The sequence below is a fragment of the Marmota flaviventris genome, chromosome 3 (genome assembly GCF_047511675.1).
Source record: "Marmota flaviventris isolate mMarFla1 chromosome 3, mMarFla1.hap1, whole genome shotgun sequence".
In the NCBI taxonomy this organism is placed as follows: domain Eukaryota; kingdom Metazoa; phylum Chordata; class Mammalia; order Rodentia; family Sciuridae; genus Marmota; species Marmota flaviventris.
In genome coordinates this window covers 63928163-63948465 of record NC_092500.1, presented here as the reverse complement: position 1 = coordinate 63948465, position 20303 = coordinate 63928163, and the positions used below count along the sequence as shown (strand labels likewise).

General features: G+C 47.8%; 1 protein-coding gene across 3 annotated transcripts; it reads right to left on the bottom strand.

The window, feature by feature from the left end:
- Positions 1 to 2349: 2349 nt before the first annotated feature.
- Positions 2350 to 18449, bottom strand: Itgb7 (integrin subunit beta 7). 3 transcript variants are annotated; one of them, XM_071609818.1, is made up of 18 exons: positions 18383 to 18446; positions 18081 to 18197; positions 12916 to 13012; positions 12583 to 12630; positions 12009 to 12212; positions 9755 to 9956; positions 9496 to 9666; positions 8574 to 8815; positions 7557 to 7715; positions 7136 to 7231; positions 6886 to 6975; positions 5136 to 5282; positions 4713 to 4906; positions 4181 to 4404; positions 3741 to 3960; positions 3389 to 3597; positions 2914 to 3074; positions 2350 to 2674 (listed from the first exon to the last, which is right to left on the bottom strand). In XM_071609818.1, the coding sequence occupies exons 5-18, from the start codon at positions 12207 to 12209 to the stop codon at positions 2594 to 2596; spliced, it is 2397 nt and encodes a 798-aa protein (XP_071465919.1). In that variant the 5' UTR covers positions 12210 to 12212; positions 12583 to 12630; positions 12916 to 13012; positions 18081 to 18197; positions 18383 to 18446; the 3' UTR covers positions 2350 to 2593. The 3 variants fall into 3 exon arrangements, with proteins under 3 accessions (XP_071465919.1, XP_027805751.2, XP_027805752.2); XM_027949950.2 differs by lacking the exon at positions 12916 to 13012; XM_027949951.2 differs by lacking the exons at positions 7136 to 7231; positions 12916 to 13012 and having other exon boundaries at positions 18383 to 18449.
- Between the last annotated feature and the right edge of the window lie 1854 nt (positions 18450 to 20303).

The following is a 20303-nucleotide window of genomic DNA, read 5'->3' as shown; positions in this document are numbered from 1 at the left end:
TCTCCCTGCCCAAGTCCTGTATTCAGGTAGAGGAGATAGGAGCCTGGCCTTGTGTCCCAAAGAACAAGAATTTGGCTCCCTTCTTGATGGCCATTCCTACCCAACAAAGATGGGGAGAGAGGGATGCTGCAGAGGAAGGACTGCAGGAAGAAACCTAATTAGGTTTCATTCTTAACCGTGCTTCTTGCTCCTTTCTGCTCCACCACTCTTCACCTTCAAGAAAGTGATTAGATGAGTGTGTGGTATGTGAGTGCTCACGTTTGTGTGCTTGGAGGAGATGGCATGTTGTTGAGCCAAACCCTTCTATCACCCTCAACTTAGAGGAGGATGTGCATAAAATAGCCTCCTGCCCAGAACTGAAGGGTGCTGGGGTCCCAGCAGGAGCTGAGGAACTCTTACTTAGGGAACAAAAAGGCTTTGTTCCAGAGGAGGTTTTTTAGACTGATTCAACAGGATGGTGGTTAGGATGTTTCTAACCCAAGCCAGGGCTTGTAAACATGAATTTTCTACGGTGAAATAAAAACAAACAAAACTCTCCTTATGCTAACAAAAGGATCCTTATGGAAGGTTCTGGGATTTGACTCCATGTGGTCTGCATTTGGAGGTAGGGCGCTGTCAGGTGTAATCATGAAAACAAGGTGAACTTGAGCACCAAGCTGTCAGTGGGGATCTAGGATGAAACTTTCGGGAAGTATGGTTTCATTGCCCAGAAAATTCTTACAGGGAATAAACAATGGCAGCAATCTCTGAGAGGGTTGGGGACAGGGGTCCTCCATTTCCCTGAGGTAGGGGTATTTCAGGGGAAAAAAAAAAAAAGGAGACCTGGCACCCTTTAGCTTTTGGAGGACAGCATCTGAGGTTTTGGGGAGAGATGTTTCCCACCATGTGTTGCCCTAGCTTTGTGCTGACACTCCCATTTGACATGATCCAGAACCTAAATCTTGGTCCTCAGATCCTTGCCGTGGTCCCTGCAAGGAAAGGGCCAGCCCCCTACCTATTACAGGGCTTTGCTGTGGCTGGGATTTTTCTATTAAATTTAACTCTGGGAAGGAAGATACCTTGAGAAAGCTGTCCTTTTGAAAGTGGGAACTCTCCCTGCCACTTGGAGCTGATCTGTTTGAAATGTAGAGAGAATCACATGAGTGATGTGTGCTTCTTTATGTTCAAATGCTTGTGCTAGTCAGAATGTCCTTTGACACACACACCTCAGATCTGGCCACCTGCCTTGGTGGGTGGAAGTAATTTCTGAGCAGTGCAGATGGCCATACCAGAACCATTCCTGCTGAGGCTTGGGAATGGTGATTAGTCCAGTTCACGTGCTGATGTGGGGCAATTGATGTGTGAAGAGATGAGCAAAGGGATGAAAGGAGTGAGCACCCACAGGCACAGGAGCCCTGCTTCTACCCCATGGAATCCATAGAATTGGGACTGCTGCAAAGGCTCCTGGGCCCAATACCCCACCCCTCCTCTGCAGGGTTGGGGCTAAGCACTGGAAAGATGCCTCAGGTGTGTTTGGAGTGAGGGGAAATGGAGATAGGGCAGGCTTTTAGAGACCAGGATATGGAATTGGAGGACCTAGGAAAGAGTAGTGCCAGTTCCTGGGTAAGCTCCTGCACCAGGCCATATCAACCCTGCCCTTCTCATCTTTTCCGTCCAACCCCAGCAGCCTCTTTTCATCACTTAGCTACTGATTGTGCCCCACAGCTTGACATTGGAGGGTTAAAGGAGTGGAGTCCCAACACAGCTTTTAGCCCTCTTCCCAGATGCTCTTTGCCTCTACTGTGGCCCTAGGGCTTTTATCTTCAATAATCCCCCTCCTATCCTTCCTCTCCACCCTTTTTTTTTTTTTTAATATACTTATTTTGCTATGGGGGTGGGGACTATCAAATGAACAAGATCACTTTTAAATGGTAGTTTTTATAAGATGTTATAAACTTGTATCTTTTTACCATTAAAGTGCAGTGTATGTTCCTTCGTGATATATTTCGGATATTTAAATAAAAATAGTGGGGCTTTTCTACATTTCATCTCCTCTTTGGGAAGACTGTCTTTTGGGGAAAGCTTTTTTTCCTGCAGAGAAGCAAAGAGTAGAAGCAAAAACTGCATGTGTTCTGACAGCAGGACAGAATGTCAGACACCAGTAGAAGCAGTGTCAGTGTGATTGTTTCCTTATTTGTGATCATCATCAGTTACCTGAGAATCCAGACCCCTCTGGCCCAGGGAGGTGGAGCCAATTGTTTCCAAGCTACTTCCTGCCCTCAAGTGGCCAGAGGAGAAATGGACTTTAGCTTTTGTAGGCTCGGGCTGAACAGCCTATTTTGGCCTTGGTGGGCTGAAGCGAAGTGACAGTTACAGTCTGAGGTAAGATTTTATTGTATACTTAGGTTGGGTACGGTTGCTTTTTTTTTGAGGTGGAAAACAAAGTCACAGCAGTAGGAGCAGCCCTCTTGAGTATCACTCTGAAAATGAAGTTGGGTGGCGACCACTCCTCACCAGCGGATTAGTTCCTTAGATTGCTGCCTGATAGCTACCCCCTTCCCCAATTCCCACTGTCATCCCAGAGACAAGAGCCCTGGGTGAGACTCCTTCCTCCTCAAAGAATGGGACTATCAGCCCCTTCGAAGCGGGGATTGATAGTAGTTGTGATGGCACTTTTGTAGAGAGGATTGCTGTCCTGTGGGAAAAGGTTGCAAATTATGAGGGGAAAATCTTAGGATTCCTCTTCCCATTTCCTAGTCCTAGGAGCCCAACCTAGAACTAGCGCAAGATCATAGGAGCTGAAGGAAGACAGCAGAGGGATTGGTTAAGTCTGCAGAGGATGCTCCTAGATGGGAATTGAGGGCTGGTTGTGTGGTGGAGAAGCCGACAGCAAGAAAGGGACCCAGCCAGTGGAATAAGAGGCTGTCTCCTCACCTCCTTCCAGTTGAGTTGCTGCCGCTCCTTCTCAAAGCGACTATATTCCCTGCGGTCATAGATTTCCACTGAAAGCCGATAAGCCAGGACCAGCCCCAGTCCCACTGCCACGATGCCCCCTACACAGCCCAGCACAATGGTCTGAGTCTGGTCTGCTCCCTCTGTGAGGAAAGAAACAATACAGATTTCTGAGGGATAAGGCACAGGGACAGATCAGCAGTTGCCCACAATGAGTCCTGCCTCCCAAACTCTGTCACTGAAAGCAAAAGGAATCCAGAAGGGTCCAAGTTTATCCTCTCTGTCTGAGGCCTTAGACTTATCACTTTTTTCTGCCTTTGCACTATATTTATTTACAGCTCTGCATCAAATCCAGCCTGGTTTCCCATTATTATCACATCACATGCCCAGCTCTGAGACCCTGCACATCAAATTTCCAGATCTATTTAGCATGTCCATGGCCTCTCTACCCACTTACTCTCTTGGGGTTTCACTCTAAGCTTCACTCTGCCTCCAGCTTCATCCTCCACCAGGAAGAAGAACAGCTGGTTGTCTAGTGTCCTTTCTTTGCACCAGCCATCATCCAAGATAGGGGTCAAAGCCAGGGTCACGTTGGCATGGGCACAAGCCATGCTGCAGCTGGCAGCCAGGGGGCCTGTCCCAAAGGCCCCACACTCTGCACAGTCCCTGTGGATACCAATAAGTTAGCAGCTGAGCACTTGTTACTTACCAGCTCTCACCTACACCCCGCACAGGAAGAGCAGGCAAGTGTGAGTGCTAAGCAAACCCACTGTGTCCCTGTTCTCAGGATGCAAGACCTGAAGCCTCACCTGTATCTCTCACACGGTGTCTTGCAGCCTGGGCACTGGTCACACAGAGCACCATAGTAGCCATCCAAGCACTGGCAGCGATTGCATTTGCAGTGTCCATGCCCACTGCAGAGCTCTCCCTCAGGACTGACACAACTGTCCATGTCCCCACTGCACTCACATGCTCTGCCCGTTCGATTGGCATGACAGTGACATACTCCACATTGGCAGCGGCCAAAGCCTGGGGTAGAGCCATGTACAGGGTGATAACCATCCTCGCACACAACTGGTTATCACACACCACCACATGCACTCAATTCCTCTCAAGTGTGCCTGACTCATCCTCCAATTCATACACCAGAATATTTGGCACTTGCCTTCAGTGCCATAAGACTCCTAGAGTCTTAAGTGCTCTTGGGAGGGCCCCTCTGACCCCACCCTCTGCCAAAATCTCCAGGTACCTCCACAAAGGATGCCCTCATGTCGCTCACAGCTGGCATCATCACACTCGCACAGACGCCCAGAACTTTGTCCACTACAGCTGCATCGTCCACATTGGCACCGACCCTTCCCACTGCATAGGGGTCCTGTCCCATTGGGGGCCCGGCACCCAGATTCCAGATCCGGGGAGGACAGCTCAGCCTCAGAACACTCACAGAGTCGACCCAGGCGGCCAGAGGCACAGCTGGAAGGGGAAGTCAAGAAGGGAGAGTTGGACCATTCCTGACTTTTTTCCTAGGATCCTCTAAACCCAAGTCCTTAAAAGTTGGAGAGAGATACCAGGGTACAGTGGAGCACCAAGCATGGAAGGAGGGAAGAATGGAGGGTTCTGTTGAGGGGAGAGCCTGGGCATATTCAGGAAGCACAGACACATGGCATTCAGTGGAGTTTTGGGATGTTCAGGAGATCCCAGTGGGAGAGTAGGAAGCAAAGAGGAACACGAGGAGTGGTCACTTGTAGGAACCAGATGGGTAAAGGGACCAAGAGACTCACTTGCATATTCCACACTGAAGGTCTCCCTGGCCATTGCTGCAGTGGGGAGCCTGGGGCTGGGTATCACTGCAGTTACAGTCACACAGCGTGTGCAGCTCCACAGTCAGCTCCTCAGAGAAGCCAAGTGCTCGGAGCCTCAGGAACTGGGGCTCTGGGAGGCAGTTATTAGCTTGGAGGGTAACCCAGAAATTCACCTGAGGACAGGGCAGGCAGGAACCAGACTGTTATACACACATGCATGTGTGTACACACACACCCCAAGCCCGCCAATCATGCAGGACTCTACTCCTTAGTAAATTAAAGGACAGGATCATGCTAACACTATCTCCTAGAAACTCACTTGGGGAAGCCACTCACTGAACCCCCCTCAGAAAGGACAGGTGGAAGACTACCTTGGTTTTGCCTGTCCTGGCCGGCTCTTACCATCTGGTTAATTCGGACGTGGTTGCACTGTCCACGGTCCCCAGCCTCAACTTCACTCTTCTCAGAACCTCCACACTGGGATTCATAAGAGATATTGACCCCAGGAGGGAGTGAAAAGTGTTCCAGGGTCACAGTGGATGACAGGCTCTATGGGAAGAGAGGAAGCGAGCAACCAGATGAAGGCAGGAATCCCAGCCTCTGCCCTCTCTGGCCATACCCAGTTGTATCAGAACCCTGCCCTCTGCCACCCTGGGGCTCTTTCCCTTCTGCCCCAAAAGGGGACCTTTCTGGAGGAAGGAGCTATGAGAACCCTAAGTAAACTATCCAGGATCCAGAGGTCCCTACCACAGTATGGCAACCACAGGGGCTGGCCAAGTGCCATGAACATGCAGTGACCCTGTTTGTCAAACTCCAAAGCAGGACACATAACCAGTGTGCATGTGAGATTGAGTTTGTCCTGAGAAATCTGACACTATCTCAAAAATTTTCTCACCATGGTTTAAGACATGGTCCCTTTCATCAAGAGGCTGACAATCTGGATGTAGAGCTACAACCTAAGCTGAAGAGACACTTAAGACTTTCAGTGGGGTCTGGGGTTATGGCTCAGTGGTAGAACGTGTGCCTAGCATGTGTGAGGCACTGGGTTCAATCCCCAGCACTACATAAAAATAAGTAAATAAAATAAAGGTATTGTGTCCATCTACAACTAAAAATAAATTTTAAAAAATATCTTTCAATGGTTCCTTCTACCTGCAAAAGTTTATGATTCTTTTTAAAAATATTTTTAGTTGTAGATGGACACAATAACATTATTTGTTTATTTTTTTATGTGGTGCTAAGAATCGAACCCAGTTCCTAACATGTGCTAGGCAAACGCTCTACCACTGAGCTACAACCCCAGATCAAAAAGTCTGGTTCTAAATTGTTTATTTTTTAATTTTATTTTTTAAATTTATTTATTAGTGCTATGGATTGAACCTAGGAGTATTTTATCACTACAGCCCAAGCCCTTTTTATTTTTGAGAAGGGGTTTCATTAAGTTGCTGAAGCTGGGGTTTAGCTTGTGATCCTTCTGCCTCAGTCTCTCCTGTAGCTTGGATTACAGATGTGCACTACCACATCCAGCTGTCTGAATTGTTTGTAAACAGTGAACACAGGCTCTCATCTTACATTCTGTATGTATAGCCCTTTCATTGTTATCCATGTGAACTTGGGCAAGGCACTTAGCCTCTGTTTCCTCATCTGTAAAATAGTCAGAAAGCAGGTGGGGTTAAACTAGGTGGCGAACAGTATGTGCACTAGGACAGACTTGGCATGAAATAAAAGTTCAGGGAATGTGACTGTCCTTCCTTGCCCAGAATAGGGCTCAGCTTTTCGGGAGCCTGGGACGGGATCTCAAGGCCATTTCAGACACTTAAGATTTGTGAATGTGGGCTGGGGTTGTGGCTCAGTGGTAGAGCACTGGCCTAGCACATGCGAAGCCCTGGGTTTGATCCTCAGCACCACATAAAATGAATAAATAAAATAAAGGTATTGTGTCCAACTACAACTAAAAAATAAATATTAAAGATTTGTGAATGTGAGAGTGAGTGACAATGACAGCCATGTGTAAACTGTAGATAAGAGCTATAGAATGTTAGAACTAAAAAATGAGCATGGCCACTTAGTTCTGCCACTGCACCTTGAGAACTCCTTTCCATCTTTCCCTTGTGCCCACCCTCACCATTCTCCCTCCCACCCTTGTGCTCACATCATAAGCATCCATGATGAGCTGCACCACATTGCTGGAGTCCTCACTCAGCTCGCCCACTGCAGACTTGGGAATCAGCTGACTCAGCTCCTGAGTTAGGAGGATTTGAAGAAAATGGTTGGACACAGCTTTAAGAAAATGGGCTCCTAGAGGTCTGAAAGGAGGCATATGGGGAACAGAGAATGGGTCTTTGGGGGAATTGAAAAAGATTAGGGTAGGGATGGGTGGTCTGCATTCAGACAACTCTCACCTGGTAGATGGGCAGTGTCGCACTGGTGACAGCAAAGATGGGCTGTATGTTTGCTGCAGAAAGGGCCTGAGCTACCTGACCTACAGAAGGGTAGTCCTGGGACAGGAAGTGGGGACAAGGTTAGCACCACAGGTCTCCCACAAAACATGCTAGGTACCCTCATCCCAAGGAATCCAGGACCTAGGGTGCCACCAACTAAAGGAGCTTGGAGGCTTGACAAGGCAGGAAGGAAGTAAGGAGTGAAGGGCACAGGTTTCCTATCTGAGCAGTTGGGCTGGAGAGGAGGAATTCCCTGCTGGGGAAGACCGCAGGGTATCTATAGGATGGTCACCAGCAAAGAAGAATGTGAGGTGGGGTGGCGATGAAGGTACCTGGAAGGAGAGGAGTTGTGGCTCAGGTAAAGAGGTCAGAGGGTACTCACAAATTCTGGGCTGCGACTGTAGAGGCCATTGCTGTCCAAGTGGCAGTGTCCATCACTGGGCATGAAAATTCCACCCAATTTTCCATCCCCAGCTGTGTGAAATGTGTCATCTGAAGTGAACACCAAGAGCCGGGACACATTTCTCCAGCCAATCTGCTCCTAGGATGTGGGAGGGAGGGGGCTATGCACCCGGGTATGGCCCTCAGCCACCCTAGCCAGTCCTGTGAGCCAAGGATATGGCCTGCCTCCCTCTGCATCTGATGTCCACCTTCCTGCCTCCAGTTCCCTGCTTCTCCCTTCATCCCAGCTCCCCAAACAGGGCTACTGCTAGTGGAGGCCTTCCTGTGAATTAGAAAAAATGTGCCTCTTCCTCAAGATATTTTACCAAGTAATTTTACTAAGTAATTGTAAAAACAAATATACAGCCAGAAATGGTGGCACATGCCTGTAATCCCAGCTCCTTGGGAGGCTGAGGCAGGAGGATCACAAGTTCAAGGCCAGCCTCAGCAATTTAGCAAGATCCTGTCTCAAAAAGCAAAATAAAAAGGGCTGGAGATGTAGTTCAGCAGTAGAGCATCTCTGGGTTCAACCCCCAGTTCTGCAAACATAAATAAGCAAACTACAATGACAATATAAATGGCACCCCCTGAGGGGGCTGGGGATGTGGTTCAAGCGGTACGGTAGCGCGCTCGCCTGGCATGCGTGCGGCCCGGGTTCGATCCTCAGCATCACATACAAAGATGTTGTGTCTGCCGAAAACTAAAAAATAAAATATTAAAATTCTCTCTCTCTCTCTCTCAAAAAAAAAATAAAATAAAATAAATGGCACCCCCTGAAGTTGTGCACTACACAACCATTGGGGTATATTGGGGGGTGTGATTCAGTGGTAGAGTGCTTGCCTAGAACTAGCAAGGCTCTGAGTTCCACCCCCAACACCATAACAACAAAAACCAACCACAGAAGGCAGCCTGGCCCCAAGCAGTCCTTCAAGACTCAGACCTGGTCCCACTTTCTCACCTGGCAGAGGGCAGCCTGAAGAATGGCATCAAAGCCACCTTCAGGTGAGTCCAGGTTGCCAGACACATTCTGTCTCCCCACCTCCCGCTCAAAGGCTTGAGCATCCCCTGTCAGGGACAGCACATGGTGAAAACTGAAAGGTGGCTGGCAGCGCTCCATTCGGCTGGGGCAGGGGTGGCGCAGCTTGGAGGGCACTGTGCTCACAAAGGGAAGCACTGTTTTGTCCACGAAGGAGCCGAAACCTGGGAGGCAGTAAACACAAAGGCTGAGGGAGCGTCACTAGGAGTCACTGGAAGAGGTCACTGCTGAGAACTCAGAAGGAAACGAAAAGAAGGGATGGTCCTAGAAGAGATGATGGGCGGGTGCTCCTAGGAGGGAGAACTTCACCCTGGCAAGGGTGAAGGGGTGGGACCATTACCTCCCTGAAGTGCAGGAAACTAAGAGGGGGACACAACAGGGGCAGACTGAGTCTTCCTGAAGGTTGAGGAAGGTCAGGATGGAGGGTGTAGAAGCGCAGGAAGCAGAGGGGCTCTTGAGCAGAGAATGTGGAGCTGAAACAGTGACATCTAAGCCTTATCCAAGAGTTACTGGTCTGAGACAGTGACATCAGAACAGTGACTGGGTTGGTAAATCCAGGGCAGCTGTCTGAACAGTCTCTCCAGACTCTGGGATTCTGTCAGCCCTCCTGTGAAGCGAGGGGTTCTAGTGAGAAGTCAACCTTAAGTCCCCTCCAGCTCTGACCTAGAAGATAGGTGTCTCAGTAGAGATGTCAGGATCCTGTGGCCTGGCTAGGTCTGTTAAACACTTGAAGAGGGCAGGTGATGGCCCTTCTGAATCCAGGACTTTGGTAGAGACTAAAGTGGTAGTTGAAGCTGGACGCAAAGGCAAGGGCTGGCAGGGTGGGGGCCGGCCACTGGCTCACCTATGCGGACCGAATGGGTGACCTCCTGCAGCCGGACCAGCAGGGCGTGCCCGAGTTGGCGCACGCGTTCCAGGTCGTCCTTCATCGAGTAGCTCAAGTCCATGAGATAGTACAGGTCCACCGGATAACCCGCGGCCCGGAGGAAGCGGACCCGAAGTCGCTGGGGCTCCCCTGGTCAGGAGAAGAAGGGGCGCGGGTCAGCCGAACGCACTCGAACCCCAGCCCAGATAGGTGCCTCGGCCGCGCCCCCCGGACTCACCCGGCCGCAGCACGACTCGGACCCGCTGCGGCGCCAGCTGGGTGGCCCCCTCGCCGCGGTTGCCCTGGCTGAGCGGCTTGTCTTGTAGCACCTCCTGCCGGCCACGGGGCTCCTCCAGCTCCTCCGGCGGGCAGCCCCGAGCCAGCAGCTCCTCTCGCCGAGCACAGCGTCGCGACTCAGCCTCGCCCGAGGCGGTGAAGTTCTGTGCCACAAGGAAAGCTTTGGGGACCCTGAAACTACGGCCTTTGAGCCCCTCTCCCAGAACTACCCTACAAACCCGATCGCCTCTAGTCACTCGTCCACTCCACTCTGTCAACTCCATGAGCCCTCCCCTCCTCAGACCCTCCACAGTTACCCTTGAACTGTGGCCCTTTCTTCTTTGTCAGACCCACTTCCTATAGCAGTTCTCCCTCCCCTCCCCTTATCTCGACTCCCCCTTCCCCCAGTAACCCACCCTTTCCCCGCCCCAGAGCCACAGACTTCCTGTTGAGATCTCAGGGACTTTGCTACCATACAAAAAAGGACCTCCTAGTTCAATGTACCTGCACGCTTAGATCAAAATGGGAAGGGGGTCAGGCTAAGACCCACAGTTTTGGGAAGGAGGAGGATAGCACGGAAGAAGAGATATCCTTCCTCTAGTGTATCTGGTACCCCTGCACCAGCTGGGCAGCCACAGGGGAAGGAAATGGTTAGGGCGGCTTCTCAGCTGTCAGGGGTGCCAGGCCTGGGGGTTGGAGGAGGCAGACACAGACCCTGCTGTCCCAAGGGCCCCATCTCCACAGCCACAGCCTGGCACCTCTGCCTCTGCCTCCCACAGACTCTGTCTGACTCTGTGTCTACACTTCCTGTCCTCCCATACTCATGTGCCTTTCGCCTGGGCCCTCGACATCTGTAGCTAACTCCCATGATTTTCCTTCATCTTTTACCTAGGGCCTACACTGATCTAACTCTCCATCTTCCTCTGAGAGACAGTTCTGCTCCTACCCCCACCTGGGGTCACCCTCAGTGCTCTCCTGTGAGCCTCCCACCTCTTTAAATTCCTGTTGAGATCTCAGGGACTTTGCTACCATACAAAAAAAGGACCATCTAGTTCAATATCCCTGCATGATTAGATCAAAATGGGAATTCTAAAGAACAGCTTTGTCCTCTGGGCCCATTGGCACATGCCTGTAATCCCAGTGACTCAGGAGGCTGAGGCAGAAAGATTGCAAGTTTAAGGCCAGCCTCGGCAACTTAGTGTGACCCTGTTTCAAAATAAGAAATAAAAAGGACTGGGGATGCAACTCAGCAATAAAGTACCCCTGGGTTTAATCGCAGGACCAAAAATCCCCCAAAGAACAGACTTGTTTGACCAGCAAGGAACACATACTTACTCCCCAGCATCCTCCTTGGCCACTTAGGAAGCTCAGGCCTTCCTGTCCACTCTCTCCCCCTCACCCACCTCAAACCCTTTTGGAAGTCTTCCCATCCTCTTGCCCTGCCACACATCCCAGAACATAATAAATCCCACCCAGACTCAGATTCAGAAACTCAGGCCCAGATTTTCTGCTATGGACTGAACTCTTCCCCCACATTTCTGTGTTGAAGCCCTCACCCTCAATGCAATTTTATTTGCAGACCAGGCCTCTGGGAGGTAGTTAGGTTTAGGTGAGGTCATGAGGGTGGTATCCTCATAGTGGAATTAGTGCCTTTATAAAAGAGACACCAGAAAACCCATTTCCTCTATCTTTCCACCAAGTCAGGTGAGGATATAACAAGAAGGTGGTCTCTCTGCAAACCAGGAAGAGTGCCCTTGAATGAGAACCAAATCAACCAGCCTTTTGATTCTGAACTTCCCAGTCTCCCAAATTATAAGAAATAAATTCCTGTTGCTTAAGTCACCAAGTCTATGGTATTTTGTTATGTCAGCCAAATTGGCAATATGCTTTCTTACACGTGTGTGTGCACAGCAGGCCCTTCTACCTATATACAAGATGAAGTCCCACAAGCACATCCTCTTGAATGCATGGTCACAAGTCCTCTCCAAATAAACACAAATAAACATATTCAGACATAATTGTGCACAGAAAATGCACATGCATGTAGATGTACACTCACACCATCACACACAGAAGTTCTATGTGCATAAACTCAGTCACACATGAGACTTCAGGGTATAGCAAGTAAAATCACACATGTGTCCACACAATCACACACATATATCCAACCTGTACGTACAATACACATGGTTCAAAGGCCACCGGCCTAACTTTACCAGTTGCTTGCACCATGCACAGCTAGGGTGTGAGAAGATGCACTTCTTGCAGGAGGGGGCTGGCTGGCAAGACCCTGGCAGAGACAGGTCAGGATCCCCCAATTTTGTGGCTTCCCTTGGGAATGGGCTCTTGATGTCCACTTCACTTTCACCTCTGCCCAGGGCCAGTAGGAAAACAAGAGCCATCGACAAAACCACCATGGCCTGTATTGGATGTAAAGTGGGAGACGTGGGTCCTCAGTGAAGACTCCCAAGCTGTCAGTCCTCTAAACTTAGCTTGTGGGTTGCCACTCTCAAAACTATCTCAACTCTTCATCTCTCCTCATTGTTTCATATTTCCCTGTGGATTCAACAGTGTCTTCAGACATGGCAAGAAGGAGTATATACAAGGCTAGGGTGGGGGCATCAGAGAAGACCTGTCCTTCTTGTGGGCAGAGGGGGACAAACGGGCCCACAAAAGAGTCTAGGAATGCACCTAGGGGCACTGAGGACTGTACCCAAGTCTTTTCACCAAGATTTCAAACTATGGTGGAGATAAAAACTAATAATAAGCACACCAGTCTTGGTCACTCACTGGCTGTATGGCACGTCAGGCTTTCTCTCTGGGCCTCAGTTTCCACATCTGTAAAGTGAGAGAGTTCAATAAATAATCTGACAACACTTGCAGAGTTCACAATTTTGAATTCAAACGAGGGAAGAGGATTAGTGAGTGGGAATGAGAAGAAAGAAGGCTGGAACAGATCAGGGAGGGTGAGAGAGAGGGAGAGCAGTTTCACTTGGTTGACATAGTAGCAAGAGGAATGAGTAGACCACAAGAACTTTCTGAAGGTCTGGGATAAAAGAGGAAGAATAGGTAAAGTGTTGATTAAAAATTTTTCTCTCTTTAGCCAGGCACAGTGGTGCGCACCTATAATCCCAGCATCTTGGATAGATGAGACAGGAGGATCCCAAGTCCAAAGCCAGCTTCAGCAACTTAGTGAAGCCCTAAGCAACTTAGCCAGACCCTGTCTCAAAACAAAAAATAAAAAGGGCTAAGAATTCGTTCATTAGTAAAGTGCACCTGGGTTCAATCCCCAGTACCAAAAATAAATAACTAAAAGCCAAAAAGGGCTGGGGTGTGGCTCACTGGTAAAGAGCTTCAGGGTTCAGTCTCCAGTACCAATAAAAAGGGGGAAAGGAGCAGGGAGTGTCACCCCAATGTTAGAGCTCTTACCTGATGGCAGAACACCTGCCTGATGGTAAAGTACTTGTATGAGGCTCTTGAGTTTGATCCCTAGTACCACATACACACAAATTTTTTTTTTTCTCTTTTCTGTGATTTGCACAAAGGGAATCTAGACTGGTGAAAAAGCCTGGTTGTAAGGTGATTCCTGGAAATTCCTGGAATGAACTCTAGGAAAACTAGGCAAATTTCTGTTTTAAAAAAACCTATTTGGGGCCGGGTTTGGGGCTCGGTGGTAGAGCGCTTGCCTAAAGTGTGAGGCACTGGGTTGATTCTCAGCACCACATATAAACAAATAAATAAATAAAGGTCCATCAATAACGGATAAAATTTAAAAAAAAAGCTATTTAAGCCAGACACAGTGGCACACGCCTGTAATCCCAGAAGCTCGGGAGGTTGAAGCAGGAGGATCATGAGTTCAAAGCCAGCCTCAGCAATGGCTAGGCACTAAACAACTCAGTGAGACCCTGTCTCTAAATAAAATACAAAATAGGGCTGGGGATGTGGCTCGGTGGTCAAGTGCCCCTGAGTTCAATCCCTACTACCAAAAGAAATAAAAAATACCTATTTAAAAAATTGAAGGGTTGGGCCTAGGTTGTGGCTCAGTAATAGGGTGCTCACCTAGCATGCTTGAGGCACTGGGTTCAATCTTCAGCACCACATACATGTAAAATAAAGATATTGTGTCCACTTAAAACTAAAAAATAAATATAAAAAAAATTGAAGGGTTGGGGGATGTAGGTCAGTTGTAGAGCATGTGATTACATAATTAGCATGCAGGAAGCCCTGGGTTCCATCTCAAAAAAAAAAAAAAAAAAAAAAAGTAGACAATTCTTTACCATGTTCAAAAATCAAAAAGTTAAATCCATGGGCTGGGGATGTGGCTCAAGCGGTAGCGCGCTCGCCTGGCGTGCACACAGCCCAGGTTCGATCCTCAGCACCACATACAAACAAAGATGTTGTGTCTGCCGAAAACTAAAAAATAAATATTAAAAAAAAAGAAAAGTTAAATCCATGGTGAGGGAGGAGGAGGGGAAAATGTGGGAAATGAGGATTTAAATCAAAGTCCTTGCATGTATGATTTTGCCAAAATAAATTCAACTACTATGTATAACTATAATGTTCTAATTTTTAAAAAAAGTTAAATCCCATTGTACCTTCCTTCCCCCACATGAAATGGGAATGCTGATCTTAAAATTCATATGGAATTTCATGGGACCCCCAAATAGCCAAAACAATCTTGAAAAAGAAGAACAAACTAAAAGACTCACATTTCCCAATTTCAAAACTTATTTTAAAGCTTCATTAATCAAGACAGTGTGGTTATGGCATAAAGACAGATATGAATAGACTTCAACAACTGGTGCTGGAATCACTGGATACTCACATAAAGAAGAATGAAGTTAGACCACTACCTCATACAAAAATTAAGAATATTTTAAAAAATAATAACATGTTGATAAGGATTTGGAAAAAGAAAAAAGAAAAAGAAAAACTTGCACATTGATATTCATAGCAGCATTATTCACAATAGGTGGGAAAAAAACCCAATTGTGCATCAATTAATGCATCGATAACCAAAAGGTGGTATATCCACATAATGGACTATTATTTTGCTATAAAAAAGCCAAAAAGAATGCTACATGTAAAACATGAATGAATCTTGAAAATATTATGCTAAGTGAACACTTATTGTATGAGTTCTTTAAACGAAATATGTAAATGAGGAAAATCTATCGAGACAGAAAGTAGATTAGTGGTTACCAGAGTCAGAAGAGAGGCAGGATGGGGAGTGACTGCTTAACTGAGCACAGTTTCTTCTGAGAGTGGTGAAAAAATTTTGAAATCAATGGTGATGGTTACACAAGTTATACATTTAAAACAGTTAAATGATGAATCTGTTTCTTTTTACACTATATCAATTTCCATTGCATGGGTACACCATAGTTAATTAGTCCCTAGCAACAGACATTGAAATTGTTTTGGAGGCAGGGATGTGGTTCAGTGGTAGGGTGCTTTCCTAGCATGTGTGAGGCCCTGGGTTCCATCCCCAGTACCACAAACACACACACATAAATAAATTAATTAATTATTTTTTTGGTAACCAGAATGAAACCCAGGGCCTCACACATGCTAGGCAAGTTCTCTACCCTTGAGCCACATCTCCAGCCCTAAATTAATTAATTATTTAAATAGTTTCTAATTGTTCACTATTACAAACAATGCTGCAAGGAAAAATCATGTACTTATCATTTCACATTTGTGCAAGTTAATCTGTAGGATAAGTCCCTGGAAGAGTATGTACAGGTTCAATAGAAGAGGATAGGGGCTGGGGTTGTGACTCAGTGGTAGAGCGCTTGCCTAGCATGTGAGGCACTGGGTTCAATTCTCAGCACCACATGTAAGTAAATAAAATAAAGGTCCATTGACAACAAAAACTATTTAAAAAATAGAAGAGGATGTACAGGTTCAATACAAATTCAATATGATTTGCAGTATTATATTGGTGAGTACTTGCCAATATTGATAAGTATAAATAAGTTCCCTGGGAGTTGGACCAGTTCACATTGCTATCAGCAGCATATGAGAAAGGTCACCTAATGCCTTGCCATGAAGCATGTGCATCCTCCTTAGCCTGGGCCAATTCAGGTCCAGATGCTCTGCAGGGAGTGTGGGGGAAGGATGGGGTGCTGAGGCCTTGAACACCCCCATCCTGCTCCTCACCCCAGGACCTCAGGTGGGTGCAATATATGATAGAGCCTCCACCCTCTGGGAGAGACCAGCCCAGGGCTCAGCCTCAGTGTAACCTCAGCCCTGCATGTGCTGTGGTCAGAGAGGCTGAAGATGCTGCTGCACAAAGCCCAGCTTTGACTCATCTCACAGGTGGGGCCCTCACTGCCACACTTGTTCCCAGGATAGGGCAAACCCAGAGGAGACCTCAAGCCCACTCATCTCTCCTAAATAGGAACCTGGACTCTGGTCGCCTTTCCCTCCCTTTCCTCTCAATTGTTCCCCTTCTCTGCTCCTTGAGAACCCATGCTCCTTGCTCTTCCTATTCAAAAATTCAATTACATCTCTCTATGGATTTTCTTTATATCTTTATAGTTGTTTTACTTCCTTTTAGTCTCTAATAGAAGGCTCTTCTACATCAATCCCTTTATTTTGCAAAAGGAAACTATACCCCAGAAGGGTAAGCTAAGGTCACACAATGAACAGGAAGAAGAGCAGGGACAGAGACAGGCCTCTTGGCACTTCGTCTTGCTGTTTCCTCCCCTCCAACCCTGGCAGCAGCACCATCACAAATTGTCTTCTCCCTACTAGCCCCAGCAAGTCTGACCTAATCCCATTTCTCTTTCGCCTTGGATCTCCTTCAGTCTTCCCTTCTCTCCCTGGGAGCAAATGCTTGTCCCGTTTTCCTGGACTTGATTCTGACTCCAATACACATCCCATTGCCCTGTTTGATGTGTGTTTTACTGTGTTATGATTCTGAATCTAAATAAAAGTTTTCCCTGGGGATAAAACTGAGGGCCTTATGAATGCTAGGTAGCACTCTACCACTGAGCTACCTACCCCGCCTATAAATTGGTCTTTTGACTATGCTTTGACTGCACTCACTCCATTTTGAGTTTTCTCTTGTAATTCAAGAAGTGACTGCTGACAGTCAACCCTAACAACTGCTGACTGACAGCTCTATTGACAACTGTGTGCCAATTTGCAAAGGAGATAGTTGACATCCAAGACCTTTCCTCCAAAAATTGACATCTAGAAGCTAAGTTAATACACCTTCTGGAACTCTGGAACTATAAATAACAATGCTTTCAGACTGCCATTTAAGACATATCTCACTGTGACTTTACCCTTGGCATGTATTTGCTCTGAAAAAGCATGGGCCACAGGAGGCCCTGCCTGAGTGAACAGTGAATAGGCCCTGCCCTTTCTCTGATTTCACTGTTAGCAGCTTGACAGCATCTCAGGCCTTGAGGGGACCAGTTTCACCTTGAGGGGACCAGTTTCTGGGACCGTTTGGACAGTTTCTTCCATGGATGCATGGTGTTCAGTTCATTACTAGTAGTTTATGTTGGCGTCATTTTCTTATAACTACTTTTGCCTACATTTTCACAATATTCCTTTTCTTATTTTTGCTTTATCCTGCTTTGTATACCTTACAATAAAAAGACTTTCAGAAACTATCTTTGCTTCATGTGGTTTGACACTTGATTAAAAGATAAAAGAACCTGCCCCTCTTGGAGAAAACATAATCCTTGAGGTGAAATTGTCACCAGGTATTGGGGAACCAGGCCCCACTGAATGTTTCAATGAGAATGCCCTTTAGCAGCTGAGAAACAGCCTCTTCCCAACCCATCCACACCGCCCAAGTCAAGGAGAGCCCCCTCTGCTGCCTGCTGCGAGTCTTGAGATGGGAACAGAACTGAACTGCTGGGCAACGGTCTCCAAGGAGTGTGGAATTGGAGGCCAAGGTGCCAAATAGGAAGAAGCCAGAGCTGGGGCCAAAGCATGAGGCAGCAGGGATGGCAGCTGGGGGAAATGTGGGGAGAAGCTACCCTGGTCTAGCCTTTGGCACATGGCGGACATTCAGGAACAGCACTCATACATCAACCCCCATCTAGCCCAACTCTTAGGAAAATGATGAAAGAGGTGAGTGGTGATGCTAGAGGAGGGAATAGGGGCAGGGGATTCTTAGGGAGTGCAGAAAGGAATTCACAGCTTTCTCAAGACTAGACAGAACCCTGAGTGTCCAGGTTAGAATTGTCTTGCTAAGCATTTGGGACCAGGTGGGTCTGGGCTTGTCAAGAGAGGAGATGGGGAGGGGGCTGTGCCCAAGTACTCACAGGTGCATGCAGAGCAGCCTTCCTTTGGTGGCAGCAGCAGCCTTTGTGTACTGATCTGGAGGCTGCAGAGGAGGAAGTGACACGCCCTGGGGTGGGGGAGTCTTAGGGATGGCTGATCTAGAAGAAGGTGGAGCAGATAGGGTTAGGGCTGGGCCAAGAGCATGAATGAGGCAGAGATCTGGAAAAAGAAAGCTCATCTATTGTCAGGTGCTGGACCACCAAGTTAGAGTTAATGGTCACAGCAACCTCATTAGCTAGGTGTTAGTACCCCTACCCCACCCCACCCCACACACCAATCTTACAGATGCAGAGATTGAGGCCTGGAGGCAAGAAGTAAAGAACCTTGCTCAAGAGCAGGCAACTAGTAAGTGGCTGCTTGGCCTTCCTCCACAATTGATGATCTCTTCACTTCCTCATATGGGAAGGAATAAAATAGGAAGGACTATGGGGGCAGAAAGTACTGTAGAAAGGAGGAAGTTAGAGACTGTTGATCATTTTGAAAACCCAGGGACCACAATATCTTAGTGTGCTTAACTCCATGGGCTCTGGAACCAAACTGCCTGAGTTCAAGTCCTGGTTCTCCCTTACTAGTACGTAGAAATTCCCTTAGCTAAGTTCCTTAACCCTCCCTGTGGCAGCTTCCTCATCTGTCAAGTGGGACTCGAGGATCATGGTGAGAATTAAATAATTCATATCAATTGCTTACAAGAGTACGTGGCACATAAAAAGTGTACGATAAAGAATCACTAGGAGTAGGAGCTGGGTTGTGGCTCAGTGGTAGAGTGCTCGTCTCATATGTGTAAGGCACTGGGTTCGATCCTCAGCACCACATAAAAATTAATAAAATAATGGTATTTTTAAAATTAAAAAAAAAAGAATCACTAGGAGTAAAAAGTAATGGAGGCAGGTGGAATGGCTTTGAGAAGTGCAAGGTTCAGACAGTTGGAAAGCTGGAGAGAGAGGCACGGAGCCAGGCTTGGAGAATGCGATGGAGGGCGGAGGAGCCAAGACAGTAGTAGAGACTGGGAAAGAGTGGAGGGAGGAGAGCAAAGAAGCAGAGCACAGTAACAGCAGCTGGAGGCCAAGCAGGATGAAGCCTGTAAGAATGGGCTGTGGAAAATATAAATAGGATTGGTCACTGGCCCACACTTGAACACAGGGAGCTTTGAGAGGGACCTGGACATTAGGTCTGTGTTCGTAAGAGCTGTACTCCATACCAGAAGAGGCACCCCTTGGCAGCAGGGACTGGTTCTTAGGATCCCTGCTGTAGCCACTAAACATAGCCAAGTGCCCATCTTCTAGCAGGTGCTCCATAATGTCAGGTGGATCCTAGGAGCATAGCAGGAGAAGGCAACTGGAGAAGAGGGGCTCCTTCTCTGGGTGGGCTCCTGCTAGCACCAAGCTATGGGTCAGCCAGGTCCTTCTACCCTTCCCCCATAACCATGGGTTACCATGGCAATGAACCTCCTTACCCACAGGCCCTGTGGTTTCCTTTAAGTCTTCTTTCACTTTCCTCTTCTGCTTTTCCTCCACTCCTCTCTCCTCCCCCTTTCCCACATCCTCAACTCTTTTCCCACAGGCACAAGTCACCAGTGGAGAAAGCCAGGAACAAGGTAGGCAAAGCACTGTCCTGGGAAGAAGTGGGCACAGTAGGAGAGATACAGGGGAATCACAGAGGCAAGAGGATAACAGGAAGGACAGACTAAAGGCCAAAAGCCTTTGAAAAAGAGGTGTTGTAGAGGTAAGGCCTATCGGGGGAGGAAGGGCTATCAGCAGAGAGGGTAACTGGGGCCGTTGGGTAAGTGGAGGTCATGGAGGAAAAGTTGGCTCAGGAGGGGTGGAGGGAGTGATAAGGTGTCAGCCTGCCACAGAGGGTGGGAGAGCTCACTGACGGGCTGGTGTCAAACAGAAACACTGCAGCTTCAAGGTGGGGTTATGGTTCTCTTCTGAGGCCAGAGACAACCATGCAAATGAACCAGAGAAGGGCAAATAGGCACTTTTAAATATATAAAGTGAGGCCCATAGAGATAAGTAAGAGCATAAGTGGGGGTTTTGGGAGGCCTGTGCCTCAGGGTGGACCCTGTAAAAGCCCTCCCCCGCCTCACCAGTCCTATCCAGCATACTTCATCCTATTTCTTTTGCATCCCTAAGATAGTCGCAAAGTCCAGCAGATTAGGAGTTCTCTCTCACCACCCTGCTATACCTCCAGGGAGCAACATCCCA